This window comes from Lissotriton helveticus, chromosome 3_2 (assembly GCF_964261635.1).
Source record: "Lissotriton helveticus chromosome 3_2, aLisHel1.1, whole genome shotgun sequence".
NCBI lineage: Eukaryota > Metazoa > Chordata > Amphibia > Caudata > Salamandridae > Lissotriton > Lissotriton helveticus.
In genome coordinates this window covers 284,651,588-284,668,233 of record NC_136062.1, presented here as the reverse complement: position 1 = coordinate 284,668,233, position 16,646 = coordinate 284,651,588, and the positions used below count along the sequence as shown (strand labels likewise).

At 49.6% G+C, this 16,646-nt stretch overlaps 1 protein-coding gene across 1 annotated transcript in view; it reads right to left on the bottom strand.

Moving 5' to 3' along the window:
* Positions 1-16,384, bottom strand: part of ISL2 (ISL LIM homeobox 2) — a 92,741-nt gene extending 76,357 nt beyond the window's left edge. Inside the window, exons 1-3 of the mRNA XM_078684646.1 lie at positions 15,533-16,384; positions 13,724-13,913; positions 6,459-6,727 (exon numbers count right to left, since the gene is read on the bottom strand). Of these exons, the coding sequence (XP_078540772.1) occupies positions 6,459-6,727; positions 13,724-13,913; positions 15,533-15,590 (517 nt within the window). The 5' untranslated portion in view covers positions 15,591-16,384. The remainder of the gene's footprint in view (positions 1-6,458; positions 6,728-13,723; positions 13,914-15,532) is intronic.
* Positions 16,385-16,646: the final 262 nt, after the last annotated feature.

The window sequence follows — 16,646 nt, the reverse complement described above, 5'->3', positions numbered from 1 at the left end:
GTATACCTATATATATTTTTTATTTATACATTATTTTGATTACACGAGGCTGGCAAGTTAGCGAAATTTCTCTGTAGCCAGACCAAAAAAGAAGTATGGAGAATGGGACAAAACTTCTACACAAGCCGGGAAGCTCGAGTTCTGCACACATAACCGTCCAGGTCAAGGTGCATGCGAGAATACCTGGGACACCGGTGGCATTTCAAAGTCCAGGTGCCACATCAAGGAAAGTGGCGCAAATACTGTATTCCCACAGGAGCTGAAACACCAAACAAGTAACTCTGGCAAAGAGATCGGAACTAACTCATATAAGGGCAATCTTGTTCCGAGGTACCCTTAAAACCCAACAAGAGGAGAAGGGGTGGCTAACCTATTAAGAAAAAACCTTGAAGAAGAAGCACCCAGTGTGCTGGCATACGCCCTTAGTACAGTACAACAAACTAGACTGTTATATTACTTTGACTAAACTTAGCTTGTAGAATATCTCAGTGTGATCAAATACCAAAATCACAGGCAAACGCTGACCAAAAGCAAACTGGGTGGCACAGATGGAAACAGAGACTGGGCAACAAAATTCATACCACAAACCTCAAAATTACAGAAACCGTCATTAGCTTGTCCCAGGGGAGGTAAAAAAACGCCTGAGAGACAGTTTCTCCACCACTGCCCCACCTAAAAAGACATTCTTCATATACTGCAGGGAAAGGAATACTTCTTTTCCAGTAAAACTCAATAAGAAAGCCGCCTGTGTCTCCCCCAGGAGATCTGCCAGCAACAGCAGAGAGGAAAACAAAATATGCCCGTGCATGCCACCGAGCAAGAAAGACCGGGCATACAAACAACATGGACTTTAGAGAATGTAATAGTTTGTGCATTCTTGCCATTTACTTAGGTAACCCTTGTGTACCATGTATGCCACTCACAGGGACCACTGTATTGATTAGTGTACTGAATGTATTTGAGGCTCCTTGGTTTGGGTGAGGAGGAGTACAGGGCTAGCTGGGTGGAAGTACTGCTCCCATTCTCCCCCTCTGCACGTGCCCAGCAGGCCCTGCTTCAGAGGCCACACTTAAGACATCTGCATCTTCAGCAAAATGAGAATGAACTTTTTAGGGTTGTCAGCAAATTGTGGGGAGGGGTGTCAGGATACAGGGACTGAGAACTAAACCTGCACAGTGGGGCTTTGGAGAAATGTACTTAATGTTCTTAAAATGACCAGAAATACTAAGAACACAGACTATTTGCATACTCGGTCTAATCAATAACTGGGCAGATGTGCCTACAGATGCTGTGCAGCTGTAGAGGAACGGAGAGAGCTAGTATTGTGGTTTCTGGAGTCCAGTGTTGGGAGCCAGCAGGACATGTCTCCTCTTGTCAGGGCGAGTGTTGCGTGGACAGTGTCAGGATGTTGGCAGTATGATATGAAGAGACTGAGGTGGCTAGTTTTTTAAGGCTCTGGAGACTGGTTCTGTAGGGCTCAGGGGCTGGAATGAGACCTAGTTGTGTTGGGCTCTGACCTCAAGTGATGTGGTTTCACTGAGTTCTACTGTTGTGCGATGGGGTGTTGCTGGGCCATGAGCGATAGTGTTGTGGGCAGTGAGGGGGATTTTGAGGGGCTGCGTGGCTAGTGTGAGACTTGAGTAGGTAGGGTTGTGGGCAATACGGGGCTAGTTTTGGGCAAATGTGGGTATTGGTGTTGTGGGGCTGAAGGACTCGTTTTGAGGCCCTGTGAGGCTAATGTTCTTGGTCTATGAGGGCTGGTGGTGGGGACTTATGGGGTAATATGGTGTCAGCGAGGGCTCACCGGGTTAAACCTTCCCTTTAACACATGACACCTTAGGGAGCGTCAGTAAACTATCGTCCCTGTCACGGAGAACTCACCATCACAATATCCTTTGTAAATTTCGACCGCAATAGCAATGAATATTTAACATTTGTTGTGAACATCGTGTCATGTTCTGAACGAGGGATAAAAAGTGAAATTGCAATATGGAGAGTGAGAGATAGATTACTGGTGCAGTTAAATATGTAGATGCAATTACAATACAATTCAAATGTTGTATGTATTGCTGTAGATATTAATAAAATTTCTGTATATGTGCTTTTATAGTGTCTGTCTTTATATATAGATTAATACTATAAATGCACCTCTCCGTATAGTCATTACAGTACATTGCACATAGAAACATACTTGTGTGTTAACAGCACATATACGTTTACACTATCAAAATTTAAACTTGTGTATATTTCTACTTTCTGTGTGTTTTTGTGTTAAAAAATTTTTTTTTTAATTATGCTGTGTGTGTGGCACATATCTATGTGCCTAAAGTACTTGTACATATAAGTACTGATATCTACTTATCTATAGTAAAAGTATATGTATTAATAGTACATAGATGTGTACGTTTGTAATAATGGTCTGGGTTACATATCGCCTAGTATTGTGGTCTACTATCTCAATGGTACTTAATTTACAGACCGCAGAAGCAGTGAGAGGCAGAGTTGGCCAAGCCTTAGCTCCAACTTGTGAGCAGCGAGCATTTAAATCACCGAGCCACCTTGACAGTTAATTTAATACTAGGGTAATTATATGTGTGTGTGTGAATTAAAAGTTTATGTATATGTCTTTGGATATTGAGTGTGCATGCGTCAACTGTTTGTCCCAGCAGCGACTCCCACGCATGGACAGCATATCACTGTAAAGCAATAACTACTTTTATTACAGATAGGTCACTTTTATAGTAAAAACCTACAGCTTGAGGTGAAACACGCCTTACATGTTGCTTTTGGCGTGATGCATCCAGTATGTGCCTTATATTTTTGGTGCACGCTAACAAAACACGTTGAAAGCATGGGTCTATACACAATCCCTGTGGCAGAGTGGGGCAGTGTGATGTAGTGTTGTGTGAGAGCAGGACAGAGGGATTGGGGTGCATCAAACACAGAAACCCTAGGCTACTGAATGGGAGGCTGCAGGTGTAGGGGTACTGTAGGAACTGTCCACGGACATGGTAAATCGCCCAGGCACACTCACAGGCCACCAAGGAGAAGCTGGACTAGGCCACAAACACCCCATCAGAAGCACACAGAATAGTCACTGGTGAATAGCGCTGAGGTGCAACAGGACCACTATAGTTGAGTTAACTTCGCAAATGCCAGGGGGAATTCGACATCTAACGTCTGGTGTAACTTTTGAAATACTTTGCCAAACTTCACCCAATTTTAAATCACCTCCAAAAAAGTATGTCTGCTTAAATATCCTGACGTTTATTCAACACTAGTCAACGATTTCATAATGTACAACAAATGTGTAAAGTACTGTAATAGTGTGTGCGTGTGTGTGTACACATTTTAGCCCACTAGTATTGACTATCTACTTTCCTGTCTGTTGTTTAAATGCTGCTAATAACATTCGGGCAATGCTTTTTGGGGCTGCCATGCAGGATAATTTATGCTTTTGTTCAACTCGTTTGTAAGTAAATATATATGTTTTGATAGAATATTTACTTATATGGTGACTACTGGCAACATGCATGTTAATATTACAAATAAACAAAATAACCATGTAAGAAATAACTATAAATAGCTTCATACAATCAGTTGCCGGTATCATATGCTAGACCAGCGGTTCTTAACCTTCTGGTTTCTGTGAACCCCACTAAATCACATCTGGAAGCCGGCAACTCTGCCTAAGCAACCTCTATGATTTAAAAGTTAAAAAATTACAGCAACAAGTATACACCATTACACAAATTCCAACATATTTTTTTAAATCTCAAACACAAAATATACAAAAAAACAAAAGTTTAATTTTAGTGAGAAAGTTGTAACATTCAATATTTTATTTCACTTCTTAAATTACGAAGTGCTATGTTATACTCTAGCCTATTAATTTCGATTTTTTTACTCCTAATGCACGCTCTCTTTTTGTCAGTGCTTGCCAGACTTCATTTGAAGTTACCAATCGTTCATCCTAGCTTCTGTTTGCTGTACTCACACTGCTCCCACGAAACAAGCTGAGGATATTAGCGTTATTGTTTAGCCTCTGATTTCCAATACCTTCACGTTTACTGATCGTTTATATTTTTCCCTTTTTCATTTTACTTTGTTGTGTGTACATACTATTAATTTGCAAAATATATTTAATGTTGTAAACAGATGCGGACTTTCAGGGGTCCACGGGCCACCAGTTAAGAACCTCTGAGCTAAGCTATTTTTTTCACGTATAGAATAACAAAGTTATTAAACCGAACTGCAGCACAGAGGTTATATAAAATGTCCTTAAGAGTAGGCACCCAGTTGCCTCCCTCTGCAAAGTCATTGTAACTTGGAATAAACCTGGCAATAAGCAACTATTCTATTTCTAAAGTCATTTAGGGTGTACTATGTAATAACTCAGAATGTAACTTTTGCACTACAATAATACATATGTGATTATGTGCTTATCAATACCCTTAATCCAAATAACAGGCGTTATTGGGCTACATTTATTTTCTATGATTTTAAGAATATATATATATATATATATATATATATATATATATATATATATATATATATATATATATATATATATATATATATATATATACAGCTATATAGATGTAAATAAAGGGAAATAGATATAGTTACAGATATAGATATACCTATGTTTAAATATCTTACTAAATCAATACATATAAATGCCACATCTACATACATAATATGTAGTAAAACATGCTTCTTTATAAAACATAAAAATCCATATCTCTTTCAACATGTAAATGTATGTGTACATGCGTGCTTTAGATGCATGTTTAGATAAAATTACATTGATTACACTGTTTTATAATTATGCTAAATGTGTATTGATATTTACATCAATGAGCATCAAATTTAAGTGCAGCGCTTATTGATTTAATTCGTGAAGTGAGTATACCTCAAGCACATTTTAAAGATGTAAAAATAGCCATAGTCCGTATCTAAAATACATTTAAAACAATATATTTATAGGCTTCAAAGTTGTCGTGCTGTGATTAAAACTCAGGGAGCACTTGCTGTAGAACGCAAGAACACAAACCTTTGCAACCATCCGTGCGCGCCACCCTGGGGTGGAATGGGGCAACTCAAAAAGGGCACCAGTTACAGTATATGTGTGACTATTCTTACATCAGTGGTTTCAAAACCCGCTCTTCATGAGAACGATGTCACGAACATAAATCTTTTACAATATGTTTTGTAAAAGATGGGATTCCAATGACTTGTGGAATTAAAGTATTCCGAACCCTAAACATATTTTCCTCCCCAAAATAATAATGTCTAGTTACTTTTACAAAGCACTCGACCCTCGGCTTCAAAGGTCATCGGAACCCCAAGCTGACGTTTCAGGGCTATAGACGGCGGCTGCTTTCTGTGCGTTTTGTAGCCGATACGAGACAAACGTGTATTTGAGTGTCGATGCAGTGATGCTGTCCCAGCTGCGTGCGGTGCGTGGATCGGTGCATGCAATGAGAGGTGTTGTGCACAGAGTGCACTTAAAGGTGTTGTTGACTGTACTTTCTGTCGTAGAGATGCAAGGCCCTTGGCCTGGATTAGTGCACGCATTGAACATTATATTAATGGTGCAGTGCGTGACTGCAGTACAGTGTGCTGTGAATGTAGTGCAGTGTGTGTATAATGTAGGGGGCTGTGCAATGCAGACAGAGGGCCCGTCGCAGACACTCAGCATGGTGTGTATGCAGCAGTGAGAGGTGCTGTTTTTTGTGGTGCAGGGCAGGATATGCAAGTTGTACCAGGTACGGTGCAGACCAGGTAGGGTACTTTGCAGAGGTTTAGGTAGCTTTGTATGAAGCAGTGCAGGGCAACTTGCATATTTTACAATGCATTATGCTGTTCATCTGTGGGTTGTCTCGGGAAGTGTTGAAGTGCATTGTGCATGCTATGTGTGGTGCATGGTGCTGCCCAGTGCCCTGCGCATGCTGTGTGTTGTGCACTGTGCAGTCCAGTGTCCTGTGCATGCTGTGTGTGGTGTATGGTGCTGTTCAGTGTCCTGTGCATGCTGTGTGTGGTGCATGGTGCTGTTCAGTGTCCTGTGCATGCTGTGTGTTGTGCATGGTGCTGTTCAGTGTCCTGTGCATGCTGTGTGTGGTGCATGGTGCTGTTCAGTGTCCTGTGCATGCTGTGTGTTGTGCATGGTGCTGTTCAGTTTCCTGTGCATGCTGTGTGTGGTGCATGGTGCTGTCCTGTGCATGCTGTGTTGTGCACGGTGCAGTCCAGTGTCCTGTGCATGCTGTGTGTTGTGCACGGTGCTGTTCAGTGTCCTGTGCATGATGTGTGTTGTGCACGTGCACGGTGCTGTTCAGTGTCCTGTGCATGCGGTCGGCGGTGCATGGCGCCCTCGTGTGATGGTGCTGGCAGCCCAGCGGTCGGGCTGGGTACATTGCAGGCAGTGCAGGCTCGCTGGCAGCGCGCGGCCTTACCTGTGAGGTGCAGGGCCCTGCCGCCCTGCAGGGGCCCCGGGCTGGCGGGGCTGGGCGGGCTCTCGGCCGGCCCCCGCTCCAGGAGGCCGTGCTCGGCCCGGCACAGCAGCTCGTGCTCCCGCAGGCAGAACTCGTCGCCGGGGAGCAGCTGGCGGCTGCAGAGCGAGCACCGGAAGCACTCCATGTGGTAGACGCGCTCGCGCGCCCGCATCACCAGGTCACTGCTGGAGAATCCCAGGCCGCACTGCGCGCACTTCACCCCGAAGAGCCTGGGGGAGAGAGGGGAAAAGAGAAGGGATGAGTGTGAGGGCCAGAGGGGCGAGTGAACACCTCATGAACCACAGCGCACAGACCACAGCACACACACCACAGCGCACACCTCACACACCACAACGCACACCTCACACACCACAGCACACACCCAACATACAACAGCGCCCTAACTGCAAGAAACAGGCCTCACTCAGAGTGCACCTCACCCCAAGAGCCTGGGGGAGAGAGGGGAGAGGGATGAGTGTCAGGGGTCAGAGGGGCGAGTACACACCTCACGCACCACAGCGCATACCTCACACACCACAGCAACCTCACTGCTAGCAACACATCACCCCGAAGAGCCTGGGGGGGGAGAGGGGAAAGGGATGAGTGTCGGGGCGAGTACACACCGCATGCACAACAGCGCACACCTCACGCACCACAGCGCATACCTCACACACCACAGCAACCTCACTGCTAGCAACACATCACCCCGAAGAGCCTGGGGGGGGGAGAGGGGAAAGGGATGAGTGTCCGGGGCGAGTACACACCGCATGCACAACAGCGCACACCTCACGCACCACAGCGCCCTCAACTCAAGTAACAAACCGCGGGGAGTGCACCTCATACCGAAGAGCCTGGGGGGGGGACGGAGAAGGAATGAGTGTCGGGCAGAAGGGCAAGTACACACCTCATGCACCACAGCGCCCTCACTGCTAGTAACAGGCCTCACTCAGGGAGTGCACCTCACCCCGAGGAGCCTTGGGGGGAGTGAGTGTCTGAGGCAGAGGGACAGCCACGCACCTCACACAGCACAGCGCCCTCACTGCAAGTAGCAAGCCCCCCTCAGGAGGCTGGGAGGAGGGAGGGGAGAATAAGTGAGTGTGCGGGGCCAGACGGACAGGCACTCACAGCACAGCGCCCCCCCCTGCAAGTAGCAAGCCCCCCTCAGGAGGCTGGGAGGAGGGAGGGGAGAATAAGTGAGTGTGCGGGGCCAGACGGACAGGCACTCACAGCACAGCGCCCCCCCCTGCAAGTAGCAAGCCCCCCTCAGGAGGCTGGGAGGAGGGAGGGGAGAATAAGTGAGTGTCTGGCCAGAAGGACAGGCACTCACAGCACAGCGCCCTCCCTGCGAGTACCAGGCCTCACCCAGGGAGTGCACCTCACCCCGAGGAGCCTGGGAGGGGAGGGAGGATGAGTGAGTGTGCGGGGACAGAAGGACAGGCACTCACAGCACAGCGCCCTCCCTGCAAACAGCAGGCCCCAGGGATGAGTGTCAGCGGCCAGGGTGACGACAGCATCCCACGCAGCGCCGCCTCCCTGCAGGATCATGTCTGTCAGTCAGCGCAGTGTGCACTTGACCCCTAGGAGCCAGCGAGAGGGGGCGAGGGATGAGCGTCAGAGGTCAGGTGGCACACACCGCCATCTGTGCAGGGGAAGCCCAGGCGACACTACGAGTACGCCGAAGATCAGAGAGAGGGGGTCAGGACAGAGTGACAAAACAACTCACACCAGTACACCAACCTCCCTGCCACTGCTGGGGCACACCAGGCCACTCTGCGCTCATTTCGCCTTGGACAGCCCGGGAGGTAGAGGGAGTCAGGAGTGGATGTCAGCGTCCTGGGCCCCGTGGTGAAACTTACATATCACTACTACTACAATCTGGTGCACCCCAGGTCGCAGTGAGTGCACCTCACCCCACGTTGCCTGGGAGAGGGTGAGTCAGGGCTGAGTGTCAGGGGCCTGGGACAGTGTGGCAGAGCTCCTCACACTGCGACTGCTGGCTGAACAGATCTAGTTGTGTGTCCTTGCACTGTCCAGTATACCTTGAGGACAGACAGCGTCTCTTTACGCCCTCACGCCCCAGACAGTGCACCTCCTGCTCGGGATTGGCACTGAATATTGCCCACCTAGGAGCAGCGGTCCCAGCAATGCCCAGGCACCATTACGCGCACGGTGGCAAGCTGCACACAAAGCAACACAGTGACAGGTGTCGGGGTGACTGGGGTAGGGGGGAGGGGCTCACAGTGCCCACCGTGTGTTCCATCTTCTCATCGAACCAACACAAAACCAACCGCGCGCGTCCCCAGAGAATACCACACTGTTAGCTACACTGCACGATTCCACGGAGACTGCACTCTCGCATACACGTCCACAACACAGACAGGAACTCGAAAAATACTGCTCGGAAGTTGGAACTCGAAAAATACTGCTCGGATTGTTACAGAAGTACTGCACTGTTTGCGTGAACTCGCAAAACAGAGAGGGATTCTACAGGCATACTGCACACCTAGCCAAACTCTCAAAACATTGAGAGGCCCTCTGCAAAAAAAGTTACTGCACTATAAGGACACACAACAGCACAACACAAGAGGAACTCAGCAAAAAGATCACACCGTTATCCGCGAAATGGCAATCTAGACAGCAACGTTGAATAATACTGGACTGTGAGATACGACACTCAATATGCATGGATTCTGCAAAAGTACTGGCATGTTAGGCACACAATGAACACAAACAGCAACTACAGAAATAACGCACTGGTCGATACGCACAACACACAGAGCAACTACAAATATACTGCACTGCTGTTGAAAACAAACTCGCAACACAAGCGGGATCTCTGCAAAAATACTACACAATTAGCCACACACTGACAACACAAAGTAAATGTGCAAAAATACTACAGTGACCCCCACTCGCATCACAGGACGACCACAAAAATATTTGGTTAGTCACAAACTGAACAGAAAGGAGCGCTGCAAAACACTGCAGTTAGACATAATCTCACAAAACGGAGCAGAAATATATGAATATATTGCGTTGTTTGCGACACGCTCAGCGAGGAGAACTCCCTAAAAACTGCACCGTAAATAACAGTCCACTTTTCTCTACCTTTAATGTACCTACAAACTCATCAAGCATTTATATCGGTTGTACCAAGGCAATTCGACCCAATAAACTATGCGGTTTAATTGTCCTATTTAGAACCCGGTTTCTTATTTTTGTATTAAGTGTGTCCAAAGAACACACGGAAATACTGCGGGTAAAGTTTTTAGAATTATAGTATAAACTGGTTAAAAAAGCAGTGTGTGCGCGTCCCTTTCCGAAAAGGCAAACAATGCATTAATATTCACAGCAGTTCTTCATTCAATGGGCACGTTAATTTTAATAGCGAGAATCTAACTTGAGTCTTTAGCGAGAATCTAACTTGAGTCTTTATACACCGCGTACTTTCTATTCCTGTATATTGCCAAGCCGACAGGACATGCGAATACAATGTATTGTGACCTCGACGGTAGGGATGCAGCACACCAACGCCTTTCATTTTCATGTGCTCGTGACTGGTCTCATACTGTTTTACGGAAAATAGACAGTGAAAAACCATAAGTGCCATTTGAACGACGACTCTTTGAAAACACTCATATTTTTTCTTTACGGCCGCGTGGTTTGCTTAATGTGTATTTTTATCTATCCTATACGGCATCATTCTAATGCGCAATTTTATTTTTAAAGACTGCATATGGAATGCAGTAGTGCAAAGCTCAGCATTTCAACTTTGATTGTGTTGAACCCACGCAGTTGAGCATTTTTTTAATTTAGGAAAAAAAATGGGCTTATGCTTTAGTGCAGTATTTTAATGTGATATTAGAAGTGAGGGATGCCTCACACACACAGACACACGAGTATTTGTACATAAACGACGATCTCCTAATCTGAAGGCTACGCACAAGCACACACTGCACAGAAACTACTACAACCTACATTTAATTTTACGAATATAATGTTGTTCTGCGGCGATATATAGAATTAGGGTATTACGACTTCCAAAAAATTGAACCAACTGAGGTTTAATCTGAGTAGCATCAAACACAAAAAATCTAATAACACTTTATAACAAAATTGCAATGTTAATGGTACTGAAAGTGCAACACCACAATGTGGAGATCGGCTCTTCTGCCCACAGCATCAGTGTCAGGCTGCTTGTGTCGGCCTCTCACAGGTTTCAAACTGGTCGAGTTTAAAGTTAATTTTATGTGACCGATGCGGCTCTCAAACCTCCCTTGTTTTAAAGTAAGTCGCCCCCGCCTCACTCCAGACCCTCGGGAGAGTCGTTCAGTACTAAATATACACCCTGGAGATACTTATCTCTCCCGGCACATTATGCATCACTGTGGCGTAAAATAGCCACGCTGGCTTTGCTTAAAATGAATACCACACTTCTTGAATTGCACGTTCGATGTGCAAACTAATCGGGGAGACCGGAGGGGGCCTGGCGCTAGCGATGAGGGGGTTTCCACAGCTCGTCCCGAATGCGGGTACATGTACACAAACCAAACGCGTGTGCCCGCAGGCGCGCGGACAAACCATCGCACCTCAAATAATACAACACCGTGCGCGCGACATATTCATGCAGCCAACCTGACTGCAGATGAAAGTGCACAGATTCATTGATGCAATTATAAACTGGACTCTCAAAAATACTAATTATATAATGATGACCAATTATAATAGGTGCATGTCATTTTTATGACCGGGCAATACTAACATCTGCAGTTTACAGCGCTCAAAAACGAGAGAAGTGCGTTCTGAAGCGCTATATCGGTAAATATTGTTATTAACAACAAAGAAGCTTGGGTGACTAATATGGAGTGCAGTTTTCTTTCGAAGCTAATGTGTGGGAGTCTGGAATGAGCAATAACGCATGGACTGCGCAGATAAAGCGCATCAGACTGTGACAGCCGGAGAAGCAGTCACCGCTTTTAACATGGTATATTGTTTACCTAATAAACAAAACACTTTCATTTGTCCTGCTAGGGTGTCCCACTTCCTACTATGGGAAAACAGTAGCTTTTAAAAAACGGACCCTCTTTTAGACATTAGCCTCAAACGTGGCGCTACAATAAAGCCCCTTACTTGGCGATAGTTTTAAACATAAATATGGAAAGCTTTTATTTCAATCTTACTTTGGTGCTAAACAAAAAAGAAAAGATTTTAACAGCGTCAGTTTGATTGTTTTACAACTGCGCACTATGCCTAGGCTACCCTTTGCATTTTAAAGCAAATAAAAACAATATGTAGATTGGATGAATTAATTACCCGTGAGTCTTACTGCTGGGTGCAGGCTGCTTGCTCCAGAGGGCTCGCGCTGAATTTTGGTGTTGTCATGCTAATATGGCCCTGCAGGAAATGGCCGCGTATCTCATATATTTTTAACTGTACATTACAGGTGGCCAACCAAACATTTTAGACCCGGCCGGGACTCCGCTGTTGAGGTTGAATAAGAAGGTGCAGCAGTGACACACGGCATGCAGACCACGGCACACCGGTACGATACGCAGGCCTATCCACACACCACAGACACGCGGGCCGGACACGCACTACAGGACATGCGGGCAGGACACGCAACACAGGACACACGGGTGGGACACCCACCACAGGACACGCAGGCCGGACACATAACACAGGACACACGGGCCGAACCACACACCACAGGTCACGCAGGTCGATCCACGCACCATAGGGCACGCGGGACGATCCACACACCACTGGGCACGCGGGCCGGACACGCACCACACGGCACGCAGGCTGATCTACACACCAAAGGACACACAGAACTATCTACACACCAAAGGACACGCAGACCGATCTACACACAACAGGGCACACATGCCGGACACGCAGGCCTATCCACACACCGCAAGAAAACAGTCCCAAACCAACGGACGCGCATACCAAACCCTCTACAACAGGACACGGAGACCAATACACACATCACAGGAGTCACGGACCAATCTACACATCCCAGGCCTCACCGACCACTGCACTCATCACAGGACATATATATACGCCATTGCACAGACCACAAGACGGACATACCAAAGGCACACTGGAGAAAGATGTTCACGTGTGTTATCTAAACGATTAGACACCAGAAGTGTGACAGACATCCTGGCGGAGAGGGGGTTTGCAGAGAGGGGTTTGAGAGGAGGTTGTGCAGAGGCGGCTGGGCTCGTCGGTGTCTGCCACAGGGCGTGCAAGAGGCCGAGCCTGTTGTCTATGCAGGGGGCTGTGAGGGTAGCAGCAGGGGGGGGCCTGGCGAGGGGGTATGTGGGGATCTCACATCGGGAGCTGTGCTGGTGGGTCTGTGACCCTGTGTGCTGTGTGTGGAAGGAGGGCCCTGTGAGCGCCCTGAGTAAGCCCTGAGTAAGGAGGTTTGCAGACAGGTGTGTGTATTTGTAGAAGGGGTTGTGTACAGGAGACTGCAGTGGGGGTTCATGCCGGGGTGCCATTGTGACGCTGTGCACTGTGTTGTGCAGAAGGCTCTGTGCAGGCAGAGGTCTGTGGGGCGGGGGGTGCAGAGAGCACTACAGGGGGCCGTGTCCGGCGCTGTTTAGGGCGCGCGGAGTGTGGGAGACTTGAGACACAGCCTTGTGAAGTCTCAGTGCATGGGGGTGTGCGGCAGGGGTCTGTGGAGCGGTGTGGGGGGGGGGGGGGGGGTGTACAGGTGGAGCCCCGTAGAAGCCCCGTAGAAGGTGTGTGTGTCTGGGATTGTGCAGAAGTTGTGTTGATGTGGCTGTGTGGGGAACTGTATGTACAGACGACCACGCGCAGCGCAGGGGCTGTGGACAAGGCCATGAGGGGGTTATCTTGAAGGGGTGTGCAGAGGGGCTCGCGCATTCTGCGCAGCGGGGCTTGCTCTAAAAGACCCGCGCAGCGAGTGTGCTGTGGAGGGGGCCGCGCGTGTGCTGTGGAGGGTCCCGCGCAGGGCAGGTGTTGTGGAGGGGCCCGCGCATCGCATGTGCTGTGGAAGGTCCCGCGTAGCGCGCGTGCCGCTGCAGGGGGCGCGAGGTTGCATGACAGACCCAGGCAGCGCATGTACTCTGGAGAGTGGCCCGCGCAGCGCGTGTGCTGTGGAGGGGCCCGCGCAGAGCGCGTGCCGCTGCAGGGGCGCGAGGTTGCATGACAGAGCCACGCAGCGCGGAGCAGCTCGCGCGGGAGCGGCGCTTCACCTGATGTAGTCCCTCTTACAGTAGGTCTTCCCGTCCCGCACGAAGCACGTGCACGTCTCGTCCAGGTACTGGCTGCACTCGGCGCACTTGAGGCAGGCGGCGTGCCACTCCAGGTCCGGGGACACGCGCATGATGAACGGGTCGTGGATCTGACTGCCGCAGCCGACGCACAGGGCCAGGGCGGGCTTCTCTAGGGGGAAGGAACAGAGAGGTCAGACCCCGGCCGCTAGAGGGGCTCCCCCGTCCCCCGGCACACCTACAGCCGGAGAGTCTGGCCCGGGCTCCCCCTACCCTCCATGCACACGTGCGGACACCCTCAACTACAGACACCCCAGAGCCAGTGAGGGTCCGCAGACAACACACACTAGAGGTAGAGGGGTCTGACCCGGCCCACCCATATCTGGATCAGAAGTGGGGAGACCTCCAAGCAACTGCAATCCACACACAACTCACCCTCCCTAAGACTGGCCGGACCACACACAACTCCAGCCCTGCTCGGGCCAGCCACTCTCTTCAGCACGACAGGCCAGACACCGGTCAGCCCCCTTCCCCCGACCCCTCCACGTCTGCAGACAGACGGGCAAAGCCGAGGGAAGCCCCGCGACACTCACATCCAGAGACCGGGTGGGTATGTCCTGGCAGGCCCCGAGCTCGTCACACAACGAAATCACAGGGTCAGACGCCAGACATACCGGACACACACACCTGCACCTTGTGGGGTAACCCCCTCTTTCTCAACGATACTGACCAGCCTCACACATCTGAAGTTATGGAGTTCAGCCGCCTGGAAACCCCAACTCAAACCGGTCTCTCCATCTGTGAGACGGGTCATACCCCAGCCATCATACCAGAAGCCCCCCTCTCGCCCCCGCAAACCTCTGCTTCTTCAGTAATCCACAACCGGCCCCAGCCTACCGCCCTCGCCTCCACCCCCCACTGGTGAGACTCCTTGGACCCAAACTCAGGTCAGACCCCGGACAACCCTTTTACAACTTCAGCAAGAAGGTCAGACACCGGGCAAAGCTATCACCTCGTCAGAACGGGTCACCGTCTACCCCGCCCCATCCCACGCCACCCACGTGTGTGTGTGTGTACGCCACTACTCCAACATCTTCAATAAACCCGAACAGGTCCCAGGTACACCCCAAAGCAGCCCTCGTCCCATGATCAGATTGCAAAGAAAGCACGCGAGCTTCATCCTTGCAACCAGGCTACAGACACCCCAAAGAACAACATACACACTTCCTGAATGCACCCCTAGTGGTGCCTGTTGGCCCCCTCCTTTCGCACAGACATGGAAGCCCTCCGAAGGCCCCCCAAAGCAGGTAGTCACCCGGGGGCGCGTGACATGAGCCGGGAGCAGGAAACCGCTGTTAGACCCCACCGGCTCAGATGCCCCAAGGCATGATTCGAGGGCCCCCTATGCCCTGTGCCCAGTAAATCACGACAGCGCTAAGAAGCTCTTTGCGTAGAAAGGGGAGACGGGGCCGCTGTGGTATACACAACCGACCCCGCACATTTGGAAACAAGGGGGCGATTTCGTTCTGCTTGCTGCACACCAATAAGTGCCAAGAGAAGTGCAAACAACAAAAACGGCAGAAAATAATAAGCGGAGAGCGCACCTTGGCCCTAAAAAAATGCACAAAAGCTCTTTTTTTTAAAGGGATGTTTGAAATGAAAAAAAATACGACCATGAGCTGTACAGCGGGGAGGCAGTTCTTGAATAAAGAAAAAATCGGCAAAACGAGTTTAACTCGCCCAGGAAACAATAACAGCAGCTAAAGGCGGGAGGGCGAGTCGGGCACTTACTCTTGGGGTGCTCTCCCATCGCCCCCAGGACAGGACACTGAAAGCTGAGCTCCAGCATCGGGCAGACGGGCAGTCTGCGCAGAGGGCACAGCCCGGGCTGTGCAGGCTGAGCTGAGCAGGAGAGATGAGGGTCGGTGTGCAGCGGTGCCTGCAGGAAAGATGCTTCACTGTGGCCTGGGCAGGGCCGCTGCGGGCAGTTTAACCGTATGCAGTGATTGCAGGCAGAGCTGGAAACTGGGTAAAGATGCTGCAGGCAGAACTGTACAGACGGAGTTAGGTTGCTTGCGGAGGCGCGAAAGCTCGTGGAGTGCAGGTAAAGTTGTAGTTGGTGCACCGATGCTCCGTCGAGAGCTGTGCTGGTAACGCTGGAGCATGTGCAGTTCTGTTGCAGCTTGAGATGTACAGGCACGTTTTAATCTGAGGCAGAGTCAGACGCTGCAGCTTCAGCTGTGCAGGTACCGTCCAATGTTATTTATGCAGGATGCTGCAGGCACGGTTAAATATAATGCAGGACGGTTGCAGGTTGGTCTTTGCAGGCACTACCGGAGCTTACGTAGAGATGCTGCAGGGAGTTGACTATTACGCAGGGACGGAGAGGTTCATGCGATGCAGGCAATGTTCAAGCTTGTTCGGGAGTGCTGCATCTTGTTCCCAGCTCTCCAAGCGATGTTGACTTTTTATGAAAAGTTGTTACAATGAAATGTGACGCTTGAATAAGGACAATGCACGACAAGATGCGATGGTTTTAAAGGAATGCCAGAAAGCAGCAGTTTGCGGCGTGCAGGCAGAAGTCTTGCAGGGATGCTGCAGCCTTAAGAGTGAAGTAGTTGCAGTCTGTGCTGGGAGCGCTGCAGTAGAGGCAGGAGCAGCTGCAGCCGGGCAGGGGGAGCTGCAGGTCCAGCCCTGCAGTCTGCTCACCACACTCTCAAGCAGGACTTGGTGCTGCAAGTCCAGCCCTGTCCCAGACAGAGCGTGACGTCAGCACGCACGCCCAGCCGGGCCCTGCTGGAAGCCGGTCCTCCCCGCGTGACGTCAGAATGGGTGTGTCAGGAGAGATGATTGGACGAAGACGGCAGAAGGCGTTACTTTACTGGCGCAGGCCACACCCCCTAGC